This window comes from Manis javanica, chromosome 6, assembly GCF_040802235.1.
Source record: "Manis javanica isolate MJ-LG chromosome 6, MJ_LKY, whole genome shotgun sequence".
NCBI classification, from domain to species: Eukaryota; Metazoa; Chordata; class Mammalia; order Pholidota; family Manidae; genus Manis; species Manis javanica.
In genome coordinates this window covers 4,641,606-4,661,551 of record NC_133161.1, presented here as the reverse complement: position 1 = coordinate 4,661,551, position 19,946 = coordinate 4,641,606, and the positions used below count along the sequence as shown (strand labels likewise).

Below are 19,946 nucleotides of genomic sequence, written 5' to 3'. Positions count from 1 at the left end.
CCGGGCACCTAGAAATGTGGGCCTGTCACACTTGTTGATCAAAACACCTCTAAGTGTGAATGCAAGTGATCTGGAACCGTATGGCACCCAAAGCTCACCACCTACAGCCGTACAGTGACCCCACACGAGGCACGAGACACAATGCCCCCAGGAACACAAGAGGCAAAAGCCCAGGACACCTTCTCGACACCGGGCCGTGTTCAGGCACAGTCGTCAGAGGGCAGGACAGGGCCCGGCTGTGACCTGGGAGGTCACGGGTATGAGGAGCCTGAGACACAGGGAAGGGCGCCACACAGGCGCCGCAGGGACGGGGATGGAGACGTGGACACCGCCCTGCCCGGGGGAGCCCCCCACCAGCCAGCGCAGGGCTGGAGGGCGAGCGGGCTGCCCAGGCGGCGGGCTGGCCCCGCACTCTTACCTCTTCTCCCTTCTGGATCCTCCGGCTGGAGCTGATGATGATTCTGTGTCCTCTCTCAAAGGTCACCACTTCAGCCACACAATTAGGCGCACACGAGTGGTTGATGTATCTGCAAGCCACATTCCAGAAGCTCTTTACAACTTTTTCAATTCATAGGGAAAGCTTTTTCCTGATTATATTACTATTTACCCATTCACAGGACAAGAATACACAATTTTAAATAAAAATTACTTTCAAAACATCTGCCCGAATTGTTAATCACTGAAAGGCTGCAGTGAGCACACTGACACTTGCAGCAATAAAGCCTGCCTGGCGAGACCCCTTCTCTCACCTTGCAGGCCCTCCTGTGAGCGTCGCGTCGATGACGTGGTCGTTATCCATGCGGAACATGTACACGCCACGGTTCTGAAAGACAGAAGTCAGAAGCTCCCGTGTCCACAGGCACATGAGGAAGCTGCGCAGGGGGTGAGCTGACGTGTGCCCTGGCCACCCACTGTGGCATCACCCCCACCAGCCAGCTGGCATTTACATGGTGTGAATGGAAACTATGGGTGGTTAGGGTCCTTGTAAAGCCGGGCTCACTGGTCTGCAGTTATATCCATGCAAGTAACACCAACTGAAAAAGGTAAGACCGATGGGGGAAAAAAAAAGAGGAAAATACAGGAAATCCAGATAGGGCTTTTGTTCAAAATTGAAATTAGCTAACAAATCTGGCCCTGCCGTCCAGGTGTTTGGACAACAGAGGGACAAATAAGATGACTGGCTGCTCACCTGAGACTCGTAAAGTTTCTCTTTTCTGTTTGCTACTTCGTTTCGAATGATAGTCCCAATATATTCAATGACCATGGTGTGCTTCTCAATGTCCCTGGCAGCATACAGGCCCAGTCCCTGAAAACATAAATAGGTAAATAGACCTCAAAGAACACTTCAGACCAACGGAACAGAACAGAGTCCAGAAACAAACCCACACTTACAAGGTTAAGTGACCTATGAAAAAGTTAGTAAGAATATATAATGGGGAAAAGATGGTCTTCAATAAATGGTGCTGGGAAAACTGGGCAGGTACATGCAAAGAATGAAACCGGACTCTTTTCTTAAAAACAGAACTACCATATGATCCACACTCTTGGGTACTTATCTGCAGAAAACAAAAATACTAATTCAAAAAAATATATACACCACTATGTTTAACACAGTACTACTTACAATAGCCAAGATAACCTCACTTTCTATCAGTAGACGAACGGACAATGCAATATTACTCAGCCTTAAAAAAAAAAAAAACAACGAAGCCTGGTCATTTGTGACAACATGGATGGCCCTGGAAGGTATTATGCTGAGTGAATTAAATCAGAGAAAGGCAAGTACCATATGATTCTATGCGTGGAATCTAAAAAACAAAACAAGACCAAAATAAAAGATATACAGACTCATGGATACAGAGAACAATCTGGTGGTTTATGGAAGTGGCAGGAAGGAAGACAGGCAAAACAGGTGAAGGGGATCAAAAGGTACAAACTTCCAGTTAAAAAACAAGATAGAAACAACGGACAGCAAACAGTAATATGTAACTAATTAGTATGACGATAGATGATAGTCAGTTTCAGAACATATATAAATGTTCAATTACTGCTGTACACCTACTTCCCGTCAACAAAACCGACAAAGCCCGGTCAGCTCCCCGGAGGGCAAAGCCGCGGTCTCTCTCTCTCTCATAAAGGTGTCACCCTGGGGCCACACTGAAGGCTTCACCTGAACATGAATGACCTTCTGTTGTCATGCTAATCTGGAAGGTGAAGACCAGAAATCTTACCACTGAAGCTATGCCATCACTACCTTATTTTGTGCCTTCTTTACACTAAATTCTCAGGACAGCTTTACAAAGTCCCACGGGTGACTGCTGGCCACATGGCCAGGCTCTCGCACCTTCCAGGTGATAGCTCGCCGGGATGCCGCCAACTCGGCGGGCCACCGGCTCCTGAGATCCGCCTGATCCCACTGTTTCTCAAAGAATGTGACATAACAATAAACGTAACAAAACAGAAATAGGGCTAACTATATAAGGGGTTACTAATAGTACTAATAAAACAGGTTTCAGACTTGGCTGTGAGTTCCTGGAGGCCAGGGCAAAGAGGAGAAACCAGGCAAAGTTACTTTGCTCTAATTATCAGGAAAGCTGGGAAGAAATACAGCTCTTGGGAAAGGCAGATTTTTCCCCCTAATATAAAATTCTGAGGTTGCTGAAGAATTGTATAGAAATTAGAATTGGCTAAAACATGGAAGCATCTCTCTCATCTGGCAGCTCATACTGTCCACGCTAATGGCCGAATCACATACTATATGCACCATTTTAAGTTTTCACCATCACCCCCTTAACACATTCTGGAAAAACAACATACTGGGAAAAAATCAAATTTTCTTGTCCCAATTTGAGTTTCTGTCTTCTCAACCAAAACTGACCAGAAGGCAGCAGCGGAGGAGATGGGGGCGGAGGGATCCCCCTTCCCTCCCCGCCCCGTCACATCCCACCCCTGCAAGCACCTCCCTGCAGCCACAGCACCAAGGGCCTAGGTTAGGGATTCCGGTATGAGAATAGAATTGTCTTTCAAATATTTTACAGAATTTATCTGTTCAATTCCAGACAGGACTCAAAGGTGAATGAACCACAACACGGGAAAGTAGTATGTACAGTGATCAATATAAACTGGAATAAGAACAAAGATGATGACTGTGGAAACCCAGAGAATTCAAGTAGATCCACGCACACATGAAAATTTAATGTACACTCACGTGGTGGTATTAAAATTCAGTTTAATATGGATGGGTTAATAAATGTGGTGCTTCAACAAAGAAAGTAGAATTGTCTTGAACAAAAAATTTCTCAAATAAAAAAATCTACCAGACTACACACCCAGTCTACAGTATTAACCAACACTTGAAGGTGTAGAAAGTTACATTTGATTGATGATATTTAAACGTTTAAAATTAAAACGTTTGTGAGAAAAGATACCATATCTCCTAGAAGACAACGGATGCTCTGTAAGGGGAATATCTAAGAGTCTGAGTTCTTGCAAACTGAAAAATGGACCAAGGATACGAATATGCACTTCGTGGAAGGGCAAGTCCAAATGGCAACACGAAAAGCTGCTCCCTCACCAGCGGCTGGAAATTGCAATTAAGGAAACGATATCTGACTGCACTTCCTGGCTGGCAAGATGTGAAAGAGGCCACAGTGCAAATGGGAAAACAAGAGAGGCAGGCCCGTGAGCTGCAGGAGGAGGCGTGCGAATTGCAGCCTGTTCAGGAATCTGCGGGGCCGTGAGAAGGGAAACTACACGCGCCTCCCCCTACAGAATCCTTCTTTTGGGAGCGCGCATCACAGCAAGGCAGCTCTCGATACACGGGGATATCTGGATGAGATATGATGGTGACACTTGTTTTGGGAAAAAATAAAGTGAATGTTCATCGGTCATGGAACACTTCGGACAGTCTGTCTGCATCACAGGACACCCCACAGCCATCAGGACGGCGACCCCCAGCCACCCGGCCACCTCAGTGGCTCTCCGGGGGACTCTCTGGGTTCAGTGTACACACGACGACTCCACTTCTCCGTATGTGCACAGACTACACCATGGACAAGACACAGGACACATACTGGACGGCTGCCCTGATTACCTGGGAGGCAGGTGTGCGGGGCGTACAGAACGGAGGAGAAAAGACAGGACGGGGAAACCTTTCAAAAAGCCTTCATGCCAGAGATGATACACACCACAGGGAGTTAGGGAACCATTAAAATGACAGTAAGGGAGCAGAACTGACAGTGAAGCCCAGGAAAAGAGCTAATGGGGACCTGCAGGATGGAGGACAGCTGAGCTGGCAGGACGAAGCGCCCGGAGCAGAGAGGGCGCTGCCGCCCCAGGAAGGGCGGGGCTGCATACTGGAGGCCAGTACAGCAGAAGGAAAAGAAAGGTTTGAATTCATAATGTGAAAACAAGATATTAGATAAAAAGATCAAGAGCAGGCAGGGCTTCTTAGCAGATTTTTCTGAGCACGAAAGGTTAGCAGAGAAAGGAGAAGCCTCAGCATGAGGACCATGGGACCAGCACGAGGGGGGAGGGGAGACCGATGTGAGCCATAAGTTTTCTGGGGCCCCCCTCAGGGGACCCCAAGCCTGCATGTCCAGCAAGGCCCCAGGCGATAGTCTGCTGATCCGTGTGTCCACACAGTGAAACCCCAGATCTCAGGAGTCCAGGGCCCGTCTGTGGGTGCAGAGAGAGGAACTGCTGAGGAATGACTACGAAACCATTTCGCAGCCCCAGGCCACAATGCCCCAGGCTGACAGGCCCCATCCAGGAAGGAGAGCTCTTAACAGTGACCCCGACCCACTCGGGCACACTGCTGTCCCAACATCAAGAAATAACGAGAGGATCCTAAAATCTTTAGAGGAGAGGCACGGGTCCGAGGAAGGGACAGCAGTCCGAACGAGTACAGCCAGCAGGACGCGGGTCGGATTTCTATTTTGAAGAGACAGCACCGGCTTCTTAGAGGAGAAAGGCAGGCTGTAAGGGGGGCGGGCGGGGAGGGGGTACATCAAAGCAGGTGGCAGGGCCGGGGGTGGATCTGAGCGCACCGAGGACAACATGCACAACCAGACGGCGGCGGCACCCCTCACGGTGAGCAGACCGAGACTGAAGGGAGGAGTCTGGCTGCGTGAGCAGCTTTTAATTCCTTCGGGACGTCCATGGGAGATGCCAACAGACACCGGTTCTTTAGGCCCGTAGTGCAGCGAGAGGGACTACGGATGTGAACTCACATGTGTGGCCTGCAGACGGCTTTATCTACACGGCATCCCACAACCTGCCCTGCAGAAAGGATGCAATGCTTTCATGACAAGGCTTCCAAAACCTAACTTCCAAAACGGGAGCACCTTCTGCAAATATTTTCCCTGGTAGTTCTCCCTTCACGTGGGGTTGACACCGCTCTAGTTAACTGTCCAGGGATCCAGCCTGTGCCACATCCAGAGCCACCTGCTTCCCACGAGCTCCCGTCAGGAGGCAAACACGTGGACCCCACCTGGGGAAGTAAGGCAGCCGGGCTCCGAGACCACGCCTGAACCACCAGCACTACAAACCGACAAGGTCCCACAGGGTCTCAAAACGTGCCTGTTCCCGCGGCCCCATGACGGCCCCTGCCCGGCCCGCTGCCTCTCCCGGGCGCAGCGCGTCTCCTCACCTGAATCCGAGAGCGGGCTAGATACACATTGGACTTCCACTCCGTCTTCATCTTCCGGTACTGCGACGACTTGGAGTGGACGAACTGCTTGCTGTACGGCGCGTTCAGCTCCCCGGTGACTGTGCTCTGGAAGGACTTGGAGGTGCTGGTGCTGTTCAGCGTGTGAGGCCTGCAGACGACGGCACGGCAGCGGGGAACACAAAAGGAGAACTGAAGATTTCCCTGAACACCGCCCCAGGCGAGGCTGATGCGGGCTCCCGCTGGCAGGAGGATGCAGGGAAGCCGCCTAGCGGAGCCCCACGGCGCGTTCTCGGGTGGCCGGGCGCAGGCACGGCCAGGAAGCGGGGTTTCGGGCAGCAGACGAACCAAGCGCAAACCCACCAGAACGCCTAGAAGCCGGGCTGTACCGTGTGAGTTAAAACAGAATACCTTAACACGAACCTCTTGCCGTGGGCACTCGTCTTGGGCTCGGAGCGGGCACAGCCCGTGGGGTTGACGGCAAGAGGGAGCTCCATGAGCGGGTTGCGGCCGTAGCGGAAGGTGTAGTGCTCGCACGCCTCGACCCCAGGCAGCTGAAAAGGAGCCACACACGCCGGTCAGCCCATCCGGTCGGGGCTGCGGGGGGCCCTGGGCGCGCCGCGGCTGCCCGACTGGAAGTGCTATGGAAATAACTTGGCAACACTTTCCCTGGTTACAAATGGTCTTTTAAACGATGTTACCACCACGCTCAGCCTGCACTCAGACCTGGTTCGGGGTGACTGCGCAGGCGCAGCTCCAGAGCGGAGCTTAGAAAACCCCGGCCAAGGCTCCCGACGAGAACAGCGGCCCGGCAGAGGGGCCTCTACCTCTTAGGGTCTGATCACCCCAACAGGCCCAAACACAGAACGTGTACTGAGTGTCACCTGGTGAATTCAAACTTTTCTTTCTGTCTGGAATTTTAAACTCAAGTTCAGCTCACGCTCCTGACCCCTCCCCCTGCGTTGACCCTGACGTGGCACCATGAGGCGCTGCCGCTTCCGGGGGGCACAGGAGGGAACTCAGGGCTTCTGCGTGTCAAAGGTCTTTCCTGGAACGTATTTCTCCACATTCAGGCGGGGCGCTGCCAGAAGGGGCAGTTGGGGCGTCCTACTCAGGGGCTTTGGCGGTGGCCTCTGTTTCTCCAAAGAAAACCCATCAATGATTTTTTTATTCCTGAGAATAATGCCTTATAATCATGCAATTTTCCAAAGGCATGATTATGCACTCGTGGGCAAAATACTTGTGATCCTAAAGGATTACCAAGGGCTCTCAGCTGCGAGCGCTCCCAGAACCCACCTGCCCTCTGGTGACCGACCCGAGGCGGAGGAGGGGGCCGCCATCAGCACCCGGCGGGGAGGAGGTGCGCACGTGTCCTGCAGCGCACGGCACCCGCGCCGCTGGGCGGCGGCCCCCCTAGCCAGCCCGGCCAGGGGACAGGGCGCTGCCAGGGCTTCCCTCCCGGAGGGAACCTGAAACTGGTGAACTCCCTCCCTGGGCGAGTATTAATATTCAGTGAGGCCGCTCGGTGCCTCACGAATGCCTTGTTCTCCTTGAAAGAGGCAGGAGGAGCTAGTCCCCAGGCCAAGGAGAACAAGCCCCCAGGCACCATGAGCGCCACCGCGCGTGCTCCCGGGCGCACCAGGAGCCGCGAGGTGCCCGGCTGGCGGGCGCTCACCGATTCCGCTATCCGCGCCACCGCCGACACAGTCAAGCCAAACAGATCTTCTCCTTTTAAATACGCAGGAAAAAGCTGGAGCATTTCAGATTTTTTTCTCACACATGCCACAGGCTCCAAAATTTTATCCCAAACACCTACATATGAAAAAAAAAATGTTATGACACATTTGCTTCCCTAGAGACGGAAACAGGATGAGGATAAAACAAGAGCGAAGTAAGGACCAACCAGCCTCCCAGAGGCGCACGGGTTTCCCAGTAAAGCCTGTGGGCACTGAGCCGACAAGGCTGGTGTTAGCTGCCTACCAAATGGCAGTTTATTTGAAGGACTTCATGAAATTCTGGGGAAAAGAATATGTTACTTTAAGGGTATTAAATGGTAAAAGTGGGGAAGAAAGTTCAATGTAACTGAAATTCATGCAAGTAGTTCTTGCCATGTAACAAAATACTATATTTTCAAATAAGCAGTCCAATTAGTAATATCTGTAGATATATTCCTTACTGCTCAGATTTAAAGTGTAAAATTGAAATTTTCATTGGGATTATCTTGACAGCATTTTATACATTTTTTTAACTGCTAAATTAAAAAAAAAGCAGTTTCCCAGCACTTACCACATCAATAAAGTGACAATCTGAAGTTCAAAGTTCTCTAATTTCTAGTTTAGTAGTTGATGCTCCCAAGGTAAGACAACATACACAATATACTTTAAATATGGTTCCTGCCTTATAACTGACACCATGAAGGTTCCCCAGGTAAATGACAGGCAACCTTGGCCTACAAGCTGTTCTACTTATTTTTACACAACTCTACACTCAAATATATATTCTGATTTACAGTGAGACTGGCAAGTGTTTAGAAAACGGTACAGCAAAGAGAGCAGGTACAAGAATACCAAGCAGCCAAGATTTGCATCTGTTAATGAAAAATTCACATCTGTTGCTATAAAATATGAAACAAGCAGGAGATGAACCATGGAAACAGTGACCTGGAATTCACTGGCCCACCACGAGAGTGACCAGCTCCACGGGGCACCCGGCCAGTGGAGCTCACCTTTAGGTGATGTGCCACTTAGCACCAGGTCGTCGTGGCCCTGCTCCACAATTCTGATCAGGAACGCCGGGCGCCCTTCCTTCTCCTCGATAGAGCACAGGTAACGGCAGCGCCTGTTGGCATAGCGCGTGCTCCAGTACAGCCGGCTAGCCTCGTAGCCCACCGGGAAGAGCGCCTTGGCGGAGTGGAACGCCTGCATCTGCTGGGGAAGCAGCTGGCCGAGCGTGTGGAAGATGAGGCTTCCGACACGGAAGGTGTGGTCACGCTCTCCCCGCTGCACGATGCTGGCGATCTGCCGCACCTCGTCACGCTGGACGTAGACCCGCCTGAAGACTGCAAAGTAGTTCAATTCCTGCTCGTGAATCCCCTTTGGTTTGTGCATGGGACAAAGCATAGTTTTATCCTTAAAAAACATGCATTGTGCTCTTATGGCGCAAGTGAAGTGATAAACATTGGCGCACCGAAACCTGTGGCACCCACTGGTGGCACCCATCTTGTGGCAGAAGACACATTTCATTTGCAGGCCTCTCCTCAGCGCCAGCTCCACATTTATTAAGGCACCGGCCTGCGTCTCATAAACCTCTGTGGACCACAGGGCACAGTTCAGGTGGACCCACAGATCTAAGTCAAGGTTGAGCAGCCTTGCTGGCCCGTCTGTCAACCCATCACCTTCTTCGTGGCAAAAGCAGCACTTGCGGTAGTCTCTGGGCACAGGGTCGGGTTTGAGGCAGGTGCCCAGTTTCTGCAGGAACTCATCTATTTCGTCCTCGCAAGGCGGTCTGAACGTGCCCTTGGGGATCATGATGTGAACGCCCCACTTCTTCCACCTCATTCCTCTCCACTTCTTATTAATCGGCCTACAATCTTCAGACACACCGTGGACAGTTCTTGGCCGAGGCTTGAACTTGACTGTGACCTTGAGCTCATCTGGCTTGGCCTCTACTTTGGCTGCTTCAAAAGCAGGAGGGAAAGTGATGGGAGGCGATGCTGGGGGAGACGCTTTCTCCTGGAGCTGCGGGAGACGATGCACGTCCAGAGGGGAGACGTTGTTACTGTACTGATGGGACGCTCTGGAAGGGGGCTCTTTCAGAGGTGACTGTGGCAACGAAGTGATGGGTTCCTGGGCATAAAAAGAAACACACAGAAGAGCAATCCATAAGCCCTGAATGCAAATCTAACAAAAGTGAGGCTGAGCACCAGGTTCAGCAGGTGTGTGTCCTGAGGGGCAGGCGGTCTGCAGTGGGCGGGGAGGCCTTGCGCACAGCAGGAGAAACGCTGAAATGTCTGCAGCAGTGCAGGGCCCGGCGGGAGGGCGCCTGACAGCAGGACAGCTGTGCTCAGGTGCCCCCCAGGCCTCTGCACAGAGCCAGGGCTCTGGAGAGCAACCTGCTCTTAAGCCTCCTGCAACACACCTTTTTCTACCGCAATAAAGGCAGAGAGATCAACGCTGTGGAGTACCTGGCTAAGTTAATTTGTACAATGAAACAGTGTTTTGTGTGAAACCAAGTAAGAACTTGGGAACATCACTGTGTATGAGCTATCCCCACTCTCTGGAATTCCTGTCAATTTAGGCTTAATTAATTGGCATAAATGTGAAAGGGGGAGGAAGTCCCCACCAGCAAGCACATCACACGTGTCCATTCTCCGAGGCTGCTCAGTCCTGCTGCGGCTGCTCTCCCCAGAGGCACGGGGCACCAGCAGCCCAGAGCCCCAACCCGCGGGCTTCTCATGTGCCTCCTACCCCCACGAGGTGTCGGGAAGAAGACATGCCTCACATAAAATCCAGAAGCAGGCAGGAATTGCACACCACCTTGAGAAATTATCTGGTGAAGAAACAACAATTCCTCCTCTTATACAGGCTGCTGTACTTTAAAGCCTATACCTGTTTGGCACATAGCTTTGATTTCCTTACACTGGGCCCACTGCCTAATAAAGAGCCTCCAGACCATTCTTCCAAGACACACCAGAGTGACGACCTGGGAGGAGGCACAACGGCAGCCGCCCTGCACGGGGAAAAGCTTCCTTCAATGCAAATGATTAAAAATATTTTGTCCACATCAACTGTACACTTCAATACGCACAAATTACACAAAACCAAGTAAAGAACATCATTTCCACCACCACATGAGCAAAATACTTTCTCCCCAAAATACATTAAGAGACTGAAACCGTGCTTGTGAACAGGTTTTCCCATTGGGATGAGATTAAAAAAAGCTGTTATTTTATAGTTTTAATTAAATTAAGATATTTGTAATTAAATAAGCAAAATTAAAGATTTTAGCATTATTGTTTTATTCAATTCGGAACTTTTAAGATATAATTGAAGTCTACTACGCATTCTTGTTAAGTAAGTTGAACTTCAACTTGACACAGCAGCACAGCTCAGCCTGTGTCACCTGAGTAGCATCCGCTTAGCTTCCCGCACATGAGCCCCACAATGCCAACTGACTCGTCACAGGCTACTGATGGAGGCTGTCCTCATTTTACCTTGCTTTCTGAGTTTTTTGCTTGTGTAGTTGATGAATAAAGAATAAAGCAGTTATTACTACAAAAGACAATGTCCTTCTCCATTCTACTGGAGCTTTCTCGGGAATCCTGAAAAGCAAAGAGAAATGTGTGGGGATCTCAAATCAAAATGTAATAAAAACAAGTTGTACACATCATTGGCTTTTATGTTAAAATTGAAAGTAACTATCTTAAAAGTAAAAAAGAAACTCCATGTCAGTAGTTAGCATATAATAATTTGGCCAGAGAAAACAAACTGACAAAAATAGTTTACTATCTGTATTTCACTCTATTTAAAATTTGTGGTTCTCATAATATCCAACTCAGCAGTCTGCTATAGCTGTCTGGTTTTAAGCTGAAGCACACAGAATGCATGCTGATGTGACTGCCGGTGGGGGTCCCGTGGAGCTGCCCCAGTGGGCTCCTCCTGGGCAGGAGCATTACAATGCAGAGACAGGCGGTGGGCTCACAGAAGGACATCAAAGATCCACGCACCTTGTTCACAAAGGCCAGATCTCTGCAAGATTTCCTCACACCGCTTCCAAGAATAACCACTTTGCAGTGACAACACCACTGTGGTCTGAGTGCCGAACTTTCTGCGCTACCATGACCAGAATCCTTATATCCAGAAAGACCTGAAGGCAAAAACTTTCATTAGTGATTAAAACTGAGCAAGATGAGGTGGGTACATGGTATAAAATTATGCTATGCCAACTCTTTAAACCATGGTTTATGTAACTTACCATATGCTATTCTTTATTACTCAAAAAAAACCAAAACTGTACCCTCTAAGCAACAGGTTACAGGGCATCTATTTCATGCATGGCACTGGGATACAAAGGGGCTCACCTGCTTTCAAATGGCTGGGGAAAGAGCGCTAGTCTGTGAGAGCAGAGATGGCAACCAGGCCGCTTCGAAGCGCTAACACGCAGGCTAAGGGCAAAGTGGGTTGGGGGCAAGGATGTCACCTCTGCTTCAGAGCTAAGACAACACAAAAATGTTCTACGAAAGGTGAAGAGTACAGGTACAAGGGTCGTGTCACTTGGAAAGCAAAAGGGGTTAGGAAGGCTCCAGGGCCGTGATAAAAATGTGAGGAAAGGACTGAGAGATTAGAAAGCACGGGGTGTACCTGGAGTGCAGCGCCCAGGCAGGGCACGCAAGCAGAAAGAGGCAGGAAAAAGGAGGGCGAGAGACTCTTGGTTTAGAAATCCAACACAAGCAACTCTTCAGTGAGAGTTCAAAGGTGGGAACTCAGCTCCGAGGGGAGGAAGGGCAGAAACAAGACTCAAGGAAGGAAGCAGGCGAGGCTGAGCCAGAGCAGCGAGACGGCACGGGCAGCCAGCCCCCGGGCGGCCGAGGACGCAGCCCCCTTTCTTGGGGACGGAGAGAAGGGCCTGTGGGGCGGTGCACAGGCAAACCGAGAGGGAAGCGGCGCAGGAAGGGAAGGGGCGGAGGGAAAAGGACCAGGGCACCGCCTGTCTGCATGACAGGAAGCAGCGAGCAGCGGGCGCGTCGGTCTGGGAGGCGCCAAGCAAAAGCTACTCGTGGGCTTGCAGCCTGCACAGAGCTGGTGCTAACACTTCCCGGCCAACGGCAGGACCTAATAATACACATCCCAAAGCGCTGCTGGCCGAATCCCACCACAGGGCGCAGAACGCTCGTGGAGGTGAGCTGCCCACGGCCTACACACCCACACGTTACCTGTTATTTGTTAAAAATGAAAGTGAGGTTTTAAAGAAAATAAGCCCAGCTTTTGAATCAAGTATGAATTTGGGGTCAACAAAATGCAAAACAGCTCACCATTGCTTGTTGGAGGAAATGGTACATTAGGCTGCTTCAGCCGGTAAGAGCTTGCTAATCTGGGAGGGTTCGTAGCTCCTGGTGGAGGCCCACGAAGAAGCAAATGCTGTCGGTACTCCAGACCTGGGTTTACTCTGTGGCTACCGACCAAACCCACGGACGGCACATCTGGAGCATTACTAACCTCATAGCTGTTAGGGATTCGGACATGAAGGAGGTCGGAAAATGCAGCCACAACACTGCTGATGTTCTAAAACAGAAATGTGAACACTGTGTCACCCACCTAGAAGGCAGCAGCAAACCGCTGGAGTAAAATTCACACTCCAGACCAATGCTATCTGCACGATGCAGTGCAAGCAAACAGCTGTCACTTAGACGTAAGAGTCTCAGGAAAAAAAATCTGTTGTAATGGATTGATCCCAATGAAGCTCTCATCAACAGAACTCTGCATAGAGACTCTAATTAATGCTAAGTATCTGGGAGCATTACAGAGCCTCAGATACCCTACTGACAAGCGTACAGGACACAGGCAGGGGGAACGAGCTCAGCCCTGTCAGTTCTGACGGCGGCTCGGAAGCTCCCTTCAGGCGGACGCTCTCTGGGTCAGCAGAAGTCAGACTGCCCGTGAGTGTGGGTCAGGCTCTTGCCAGGCTCTGTGGACCAACATGTCCTCTCCTGGGACTGTTAGTTTGGTCATCACTGAAATGTTAACAGAGAATTAAGGGTCAAAAATAACTTCCTCAGCAGTTTACTAGTGTTCGATATAAGCCGCTGCTACATGAACAACAGCTGTACTGCTCCTGTAAAGCTTTGTTGAAGTTCTTTCTCACTACTTAACTTCCTATGTGTGAACAGTTAGCAAAAGGTCTCTCTGAAGGGTTCCCTAGAGTACATATCCTTTATTTAATAAAAAAATGAGAACTCTAATTCCATTTTGCCCTGTATAGCTCGACTTAGGCAAAGATCAAGCTAATGCTCATTTGTGGGGCTCAAAAGCAGCCTGGATGTCCGAGGTGGCTGGCAACCCTAGCCCTCACTTCTCTCTTTCATCCTCAGTGGCCCTGCTGTACATGCTGCATTGCAAGACACCTGCCACACCTTTAAAAAGGAGAACATACTCTATAATGTAAAAAAGCCATTTTTATCTTTACCTCAGCAGCTGTAGGATGCAGAGTAATTGCCACAGATATGAGACCTGATCTGGGACCATTTTGGGATGAACCAAAAGGTGATGTGAAAAATAAAGTGCTTTGCTCGGCTTTGATGTCATTCCTTCTAGTTTCTGAACCTTCAATGAGGGAAAGGGAAAAAAAAAAAAGAGGGGGAGGATTAATTGAGTCTTAATGCCTTTTCAAAATCAAAACAGCCGCATTAGTGAACAAGTACTCTGTTAAGGAGAGGCTGTGCAGCCAGGCGGCCCCCCTACCTTTCCCGGCAATGCTGGGAAGAATGGGGATGATGGGCGATGGCACGGGCTCGGGAGGCTCCTGCTTGACCAACGACAAGTCCGGGTATCTGCTCACTTCCACCCCAACCACACTCTCAGGAGAGGAAGAGGGGACGAAGCTGTCGGGAGTGTCCCGGTCAGCAGCATGGTCCTGCATCCTGGGGGAAGGACGAGGACACACATCAGCACCGCTGACCCACAACTGGGCCCCTGCACTGGCCCAGCCCGATCCAGGAGTGTGACTGCATGGTTCCTTTGCATGACGGCCGTAACATAAGAAGCCAATCAATTAGTTCAGGGCTAAAAAGGAAATCTCTTGGAAGAGAACACAAATGGTGTGTTTCCTTCCAACTGAAGCTTCAGCATCAAAGTTTAAAGACCTACCAAAGAAGGAAAATGCTCAGGTTACAACACAGCCCAGGCAGGGTGAGTGCTGTACCTTCGCCAAGCTCCCTCAGTGGGGAAGAAAGGGCGGCCCGTGCCCACCGAAGGCCATGCCCACCCAGAAGCCAGGGGGCGGCCTGCTACTACTCATAGTGGCAACACGGGAGAGCGCTTCGTCATTACGGCTCCACAGACCTTTATTTTTCTTAACTGATAAAGTAAGATTGAAAAAAAGAGAGCGGTTGAGCCAAGAAGCTAGAGGTGAACGAGGCGATGGGCCAGGAGGCAGGGTTCTCTCCAGCTCCACGCTGGAGGACCCGGGGGGGTGCCTGGTGTCCCTGGCCCCCCTTAGGAGGTGCTGTCATGCGGAGAGGGAACCTGGGAAGCAGCATTCCTAGGAGACCCCAGAAAAGCTTCCGGAGGCCTGTGAGGTTTGGGGAGAGTGCGGATCCCTGCCCCAGGGAACCTGGCAGCTCCTCTCAATCCCCAGCATGGGGATTCCCGGCAGTGGGCATGGAAGGAGAAAGGGGAGCTGGTGCCTCAATCTGGACAAGTTATTTTCTTCTTTGGCCCCCAGTTTTCTCATTAATAAGAAAAGGGACTGGGTCTAAATGATGTCTCATCAAATGAGGTAGTTATCAGATTTTCCAAAGAAGATAGAATAATTTGATGCACCTCTCCTGGACTAACTAGCTGGGTAGTGATCATCTGCTAAGGGAAACTCATTCTCCCTGATCAGAATCTTGGGTCTGAAGAGCTGATACGAAGAGGCTGAAACACTCTGGACAGGGCGGTCCTTGAACTCTTTCCCAGAGAAGCGCGTTCTGGCCGTCTGTGAATCCGCTCTTCTACTTTAGACATCAGCGAGCATCGGTGACCCAGCAAAGATACAACAGCTCAGGAAGGAGAGCGGTCTTTGAAATGGTTTCCATGTGGCATCCCAGTGCCTTAATGTCTATTTGATTATTATTTGTTGAACTTCCTATACAAGATTTTAGAAATGCACAAACTAATTAGATGTAATGTAAGAATGTTTTATGAACTTTAACTTATGAAAAGAATTATGCACCAAATTTTTACCCCTTAAATTTTTATATGCTATTCCTAGGCATTGTACTAAATATATACATACGTACATTTAAGAAAAATGAAATAACTTAAAAAGTATCTGAGAAAAAAGGTACTTCTACCTTAGTTCCTCCTGATTATTATGTGGTGGTGTTGGAAGTGAAGCTGGAACATCAACGGTCTTTGGGCCTTGAGCAATAGCTCTGGCTAAAAGGTCATCTTGCGTCCTGAACGGCAGCTGCAGTGGTTTAGGTCCTAGGCTTCTGGTCACTGGAAAAGCAAAAACACAGAGCCATCAATCACACTTAGTCAAAACTGGTAATGGGTAGAACACGAGTCTGCCACCTCACGGTTCACGGCCGGCAGGCAGCGCTCCTCACTCATAGGCGTGACGCGCGAGGCCCGTCGTCGTACCTTCGTGGCTCACGAGCACTCCAGCTCTCCCAGCAAGTTCTTCCGTGGTCGCAAAACCGTTCGCCATCTTCTGACAAGCCACAGGAGGTGGTGTAGGAGGGAGAGAGGCAGGGGGTGTTGGAGGATTACTTAAATTATTCTGCTGCAGGAGACCAAAAAATTTTTAATTATATGCTACTGAGCAAACATGCCGTGACCTTGCTAAAACTTAGTATTCTGTGAGTTTTTAGCACATGGACGCAAGGCTACAGAAATGTAATCAAGATGCATATTCATCCCTAAATGCACCAAGAAGAAAAATAATCATACAAGGCCAGGAGGCATTTTAGTGGAACAAACGATTGTACGGAAACATATCCTTTGGCTTACTTTGCTCACCTTGAGTACTCAAGCTTTGAAATTCAGAAGCAAACTTTTGTTATGCCTGATTTGATTCTATACAACTCTTTTCAAGTTTCATTGTTACAACCAGGGAAGGACAGCTTCAAACTCAACCAATAAATTGTAAAAAGTTCTGAAAAATTCCCTTATTCAAATTCTTTTAAATTAAGATATGCTACAGTTCTTTAAAAACTTTGAGAAGTTGTGGTCCTAATCATACCTGCAATTCAGACCCAAATAACAAATAACTCAGATTGTCCAAAATCTCTAAAAGATGCTAACGTAGTAGCAATAATATTAAAATGACTGAATCATTAACAAATGTAGTTCCTCTCCAAACATTACTTCCTGCTTCACATTTGTCACCAATGTGTCACTTATTGATTGATCAGTCTCTCAGGGATGGTTGGAGTCTACCAGTAATATCACGGAAATCAAGTGCAATGTGAAATTTCAAATCTTGCCAAGATCTAGGAGTTCATGAAGACGATGGAGTTGTGTTAGAGAGCTTCCACCAGAAGGACAGGCACCCGTGAGTTAGGACAGGCTCTAGCTGAAGGGGAAGCCAGCACGGCAGCGAACGGGCATCGCGAGAGAGTGACTGTGATACTGAAGTAAGAAGAGAAGCCCTCCGGAAAACATGATATTCTCGAATCTTTTTGCAAAAAAGATCATCCTACATTAAGTCTGATGTGAAGTAAAGACTGTCCACTGAGGTGATCGTAAAACTTTGTTAAAAAAATATCAAAGGATAAACTTGATTGTTTGGTATTTACATTTTTTAATTCTCGCCATTTACTAATTTAGATTCATTTTAAGAGTTAATAAAGGTGATGGGAAATAAAATACTCTACCATGTATATATAATAGATGTTTTCCCCAATTTCTATTTTTACCTCAACAAAAATTTCAAATGCTCATGTTAGAAATACTTCACCTGGTCAAAATTTAACCCTCCAGTAGCACTAAGTTTAAATGAAACGTGGAAGATTAGATGGAACCCAGATGGGAAAACAGGGCTAGCTCTGCCCATCCTGATACAGAATCCGAGGAGGAAGCAAGTGGCACCTGGGCAAAGACACGTACCTTGTAGATTAACTGAGAATAGTAATCCGAAAGCCCTTCAAGGGTAGCGCTGCCAAAAGTTCCTAGAAGCCGGTTCCCACTATTAAATCGGCCACTGCCGTAAGGAAGAAAGTGCGCTAAGTTCACTCCAATGATTGGTTCCATTAGAGGGAGCAGAGAGAGCTGCTATTAAAAAACACATTTAAGAGTAATGTACACGACAAACAGGACAAGAGCGCTTCTCAACTTTTCAAAGACCCGAGGCAATTTAGTCAAAAAAAGCTTGAGAGAAGTTAAGATTTAAAGACTTTGAAATGCTGGAGTGAGTGAGAGAGACCCTAGACTTTGAGATGTACTTCGTGCTGTGTCTCAAAGTGACGCTGCCAGGCAAGCAGCAAGAAAACACATTCCTTATCTTTGCTTAGCAGGAGTCAAGGAGTGAACTGAAGCTGGGAAACCCCAGAGGCACCCTTGGTGGCTGCTTCCCACCTTCTCTGACAACCGCGCAGGTGTAAGGACAGGGTTCACTACGGGGAGAGGGCGGCAGCTGCATTTCTTTGCATCCAGGGTAACAAGTAATATGGACCAGTTTTTCTTGGTGCTGAGGCTGCTCCTTTTGAACTACAAGTAAATATGGCCATCACCTCTCAATGCATCTACTTCACTGTAATTCTCAGGTGCTAATAGGGTAAGTTTTGCTGGTAAATAGGAAACTTACTAGGTTCCTTGTTGAGCTGTCTTTCTAACTCCAATTACAAAATGATTGCAAGATCGCATTTTTCAGTTTAATGTGGTTGAAAAGCATTTGATGTCTCACTTCCTTGGAATTTTCAAGGAGCTGCTATGAATGACTCACCTGTTTCAGGTGGGTAAACGTGTCAGTGGTAGAGTACATAGCTTGTTTCTCCTCTTCGTCCTTTTTCCTTTTCTTTGAGCGAGGGGCTGCCTTCTCCCCAGTCCTCTGAGTCCGTTTGCTTCGCTGCTTCTTGGTTTCACCTCCTCCATCTGTTTTTGGCAACTGGTTGTTACCACATCCAAAACCAACTTGCATTTGAGCCCCCAAAGTTTGCTAATGTAATTGAAAAGTTAAGAAGTAAGTGAGCTATTCACCTGTTTGATTTTCAGTTCTTGCCAATCCAGTCCCAGCCTATGACACACACCCTAACACAGGTACTAGAAGGTGAGGAGGGAAGATGGTTGCATCAAACAGTCTGTTTTCTGCAAATACCATCCCTTTTTTCAGATACCATTCTCAAGTACGGAAATCAGTGAGCTTCAGAGCATAAGGAACGAGCAGAACCCAGGACTGCGGCTCCAGGCGGTCAGAGGAAGCAGTACTCCTCAGGCCTGCCCACGCTGGTGCAAGCGGCCTGCCACTTCCCTGTTCCTGCCCCCCCGGAAGCTGGGGAGGAAGGGGAGTGTTAGCCAGATGGTGTGGTGGCCTCTGCACACTGGTCTTGGTGAGTTATTTTGAGTTCCTTTTAAGAACGGGTGTAATACAAGGTCCACAGAAACAACGGAGAGACTCCGGAAGAGCTTCAGAGCCTGTGCGTCTTAGGTGAGAGGATCAGCGGGCCTCAGAGGTAAAAACGAACACTGGCCATTCAAATTAGCTCATGATCATACATTTGACTGCATGATGACTGCTATTTACTTAGGGTCAAAAGAGGACCAATATGAGAGCAAACAGACCTTTTCTTTACCTTTATCTCTATTTCACAGTTAAGAGGCATAAGTGAGAATAAACCAGTCCTTAAAGGGGTTTTCAAGGGTAGTGTTATCAATACCTAAAAATATGGGCATTTTTTTAGAGGCCATGGTTTCTAAACTTGATAGCTATACTTCACTGTAGGCAACTGTAACTGCTCAAAACTTATTTTAATGTACTCTGCATTGACTTTGAGGGTTTGAAGGTTATAGTTTCCAGTTATATTGTGAATGGCTTAAAACATAGATGGCAAATTTGTTCTGTAAAGGGCAAAATAGTAAATATTTTTGGCTCTATTGCCCACACAGCAAATACATGCAAGTCTTTGCCCTAGAACTGCAAAAGCAATCAGACAATTCATAAAGGAATGAGCTTGGCTGTATTCCAATAAAACTTTGTTAATTCATGGACACTGAACCCTGAATTTCACATAATTTCCACATGTTGAAATATTGCTCTTCTTTAGGGTCTTTTTCAAACATTAAAAAGTGTAAAAACCCCTCTTAGTGCAGATCAATGGCTCACAAAGGGAAGCCCCAGAGCAGCCCCAGAGAATCACACTGGAGTGGTTAGAAGTGCAAACTCTCTGGTCCCACCTTAGACCCACTGAATCAGAAACTCCGGAGGTGAGGCCCGGCACGCAGTGATTTAACAAGCCCTCTAGGTGATTCTGATACATTATTAACGATTTGAGAATCACAGGCCCAGAGCTGTGCCTCTCCATAATCATACGTGTATGAATCAACTGGGATCTTGTAATTCTGATTGGGAAGTCTGTGCC

At 48.5% G+C, this 19,946-nt stretch overlaps 1 protein-coding gene across 25 annotated transcripts in view; it reads right to left on the bottom strand.

The window, feature by feature from the left end:
- The window catches only part of KMT2C (lysine methyltransferase 2C), a 277,314-nt gene that overhangs the window by 3,041 nt on the left and 254,327 nt on the right, over positions 1–19,946 (bottom strand). For 9 of the 25 annotated variants that reach the window (XM_036999221.2, XM_073238176.1, XM_036999218.2 and 6 more), the window contains 16 exons: positions 18,314–18,526; positions 17,479–17,643; positions 15,982–16,153; positions 15,720–15,867; positions 14,125–14,303; positions 13,850–13,986; positions 12,699–12,948; positions 11,394–11,533; positions 10,881–10,988; positions 8,394–9,513; positions 7,344–7,480; positions 6,080–6,222; positions 5,651–5,819; positions 1,190–1,306; positions 750–823; positions 419–527 (listed from right to left, as the gene is read on the bottom strand). In XM_036999221.2, the coding sequence (XP_036855116.2) occupies positions 419–527; positions 750–823; positions 1,190–1,306; positions 5,651–5,819; positions 6,080–6,222; positions 7,344–7,480; positions 8,394–9,513; positions 10,881–10,988; positions 11,394–11,533; positions 12,699–12,948; positions 13,850–13,986; positions 14,125–14,303; positions 15,720–15,867; positions 15,982–16,153; positions 17,479–17,643; positions 18,314–18,526 (3,381 nt within the window). The remainder of the gene's footprint in view (positions 1–418; positions 528–749; positions 824–1,189; positions 1,307–5,650; positions 5,820–6,079; positions 6,223–7,343; positions 7,481–8,393; positions 9,514–10,880; positions 10,989–11,393; positions 11,534–12,698; positions 12,949–13,849; positions 13,987–14,124; positions 14,304–15,719; positions 15,868–15,981; positions 16,154–17,478; positions 17,644–18,313; positions 18,527–19,946) is intronic. The other 16 variants (XM_036999236.2, XM_036999243.2, XM_036999224.2 and 13 more) reach the window with 15 other exon arrangements.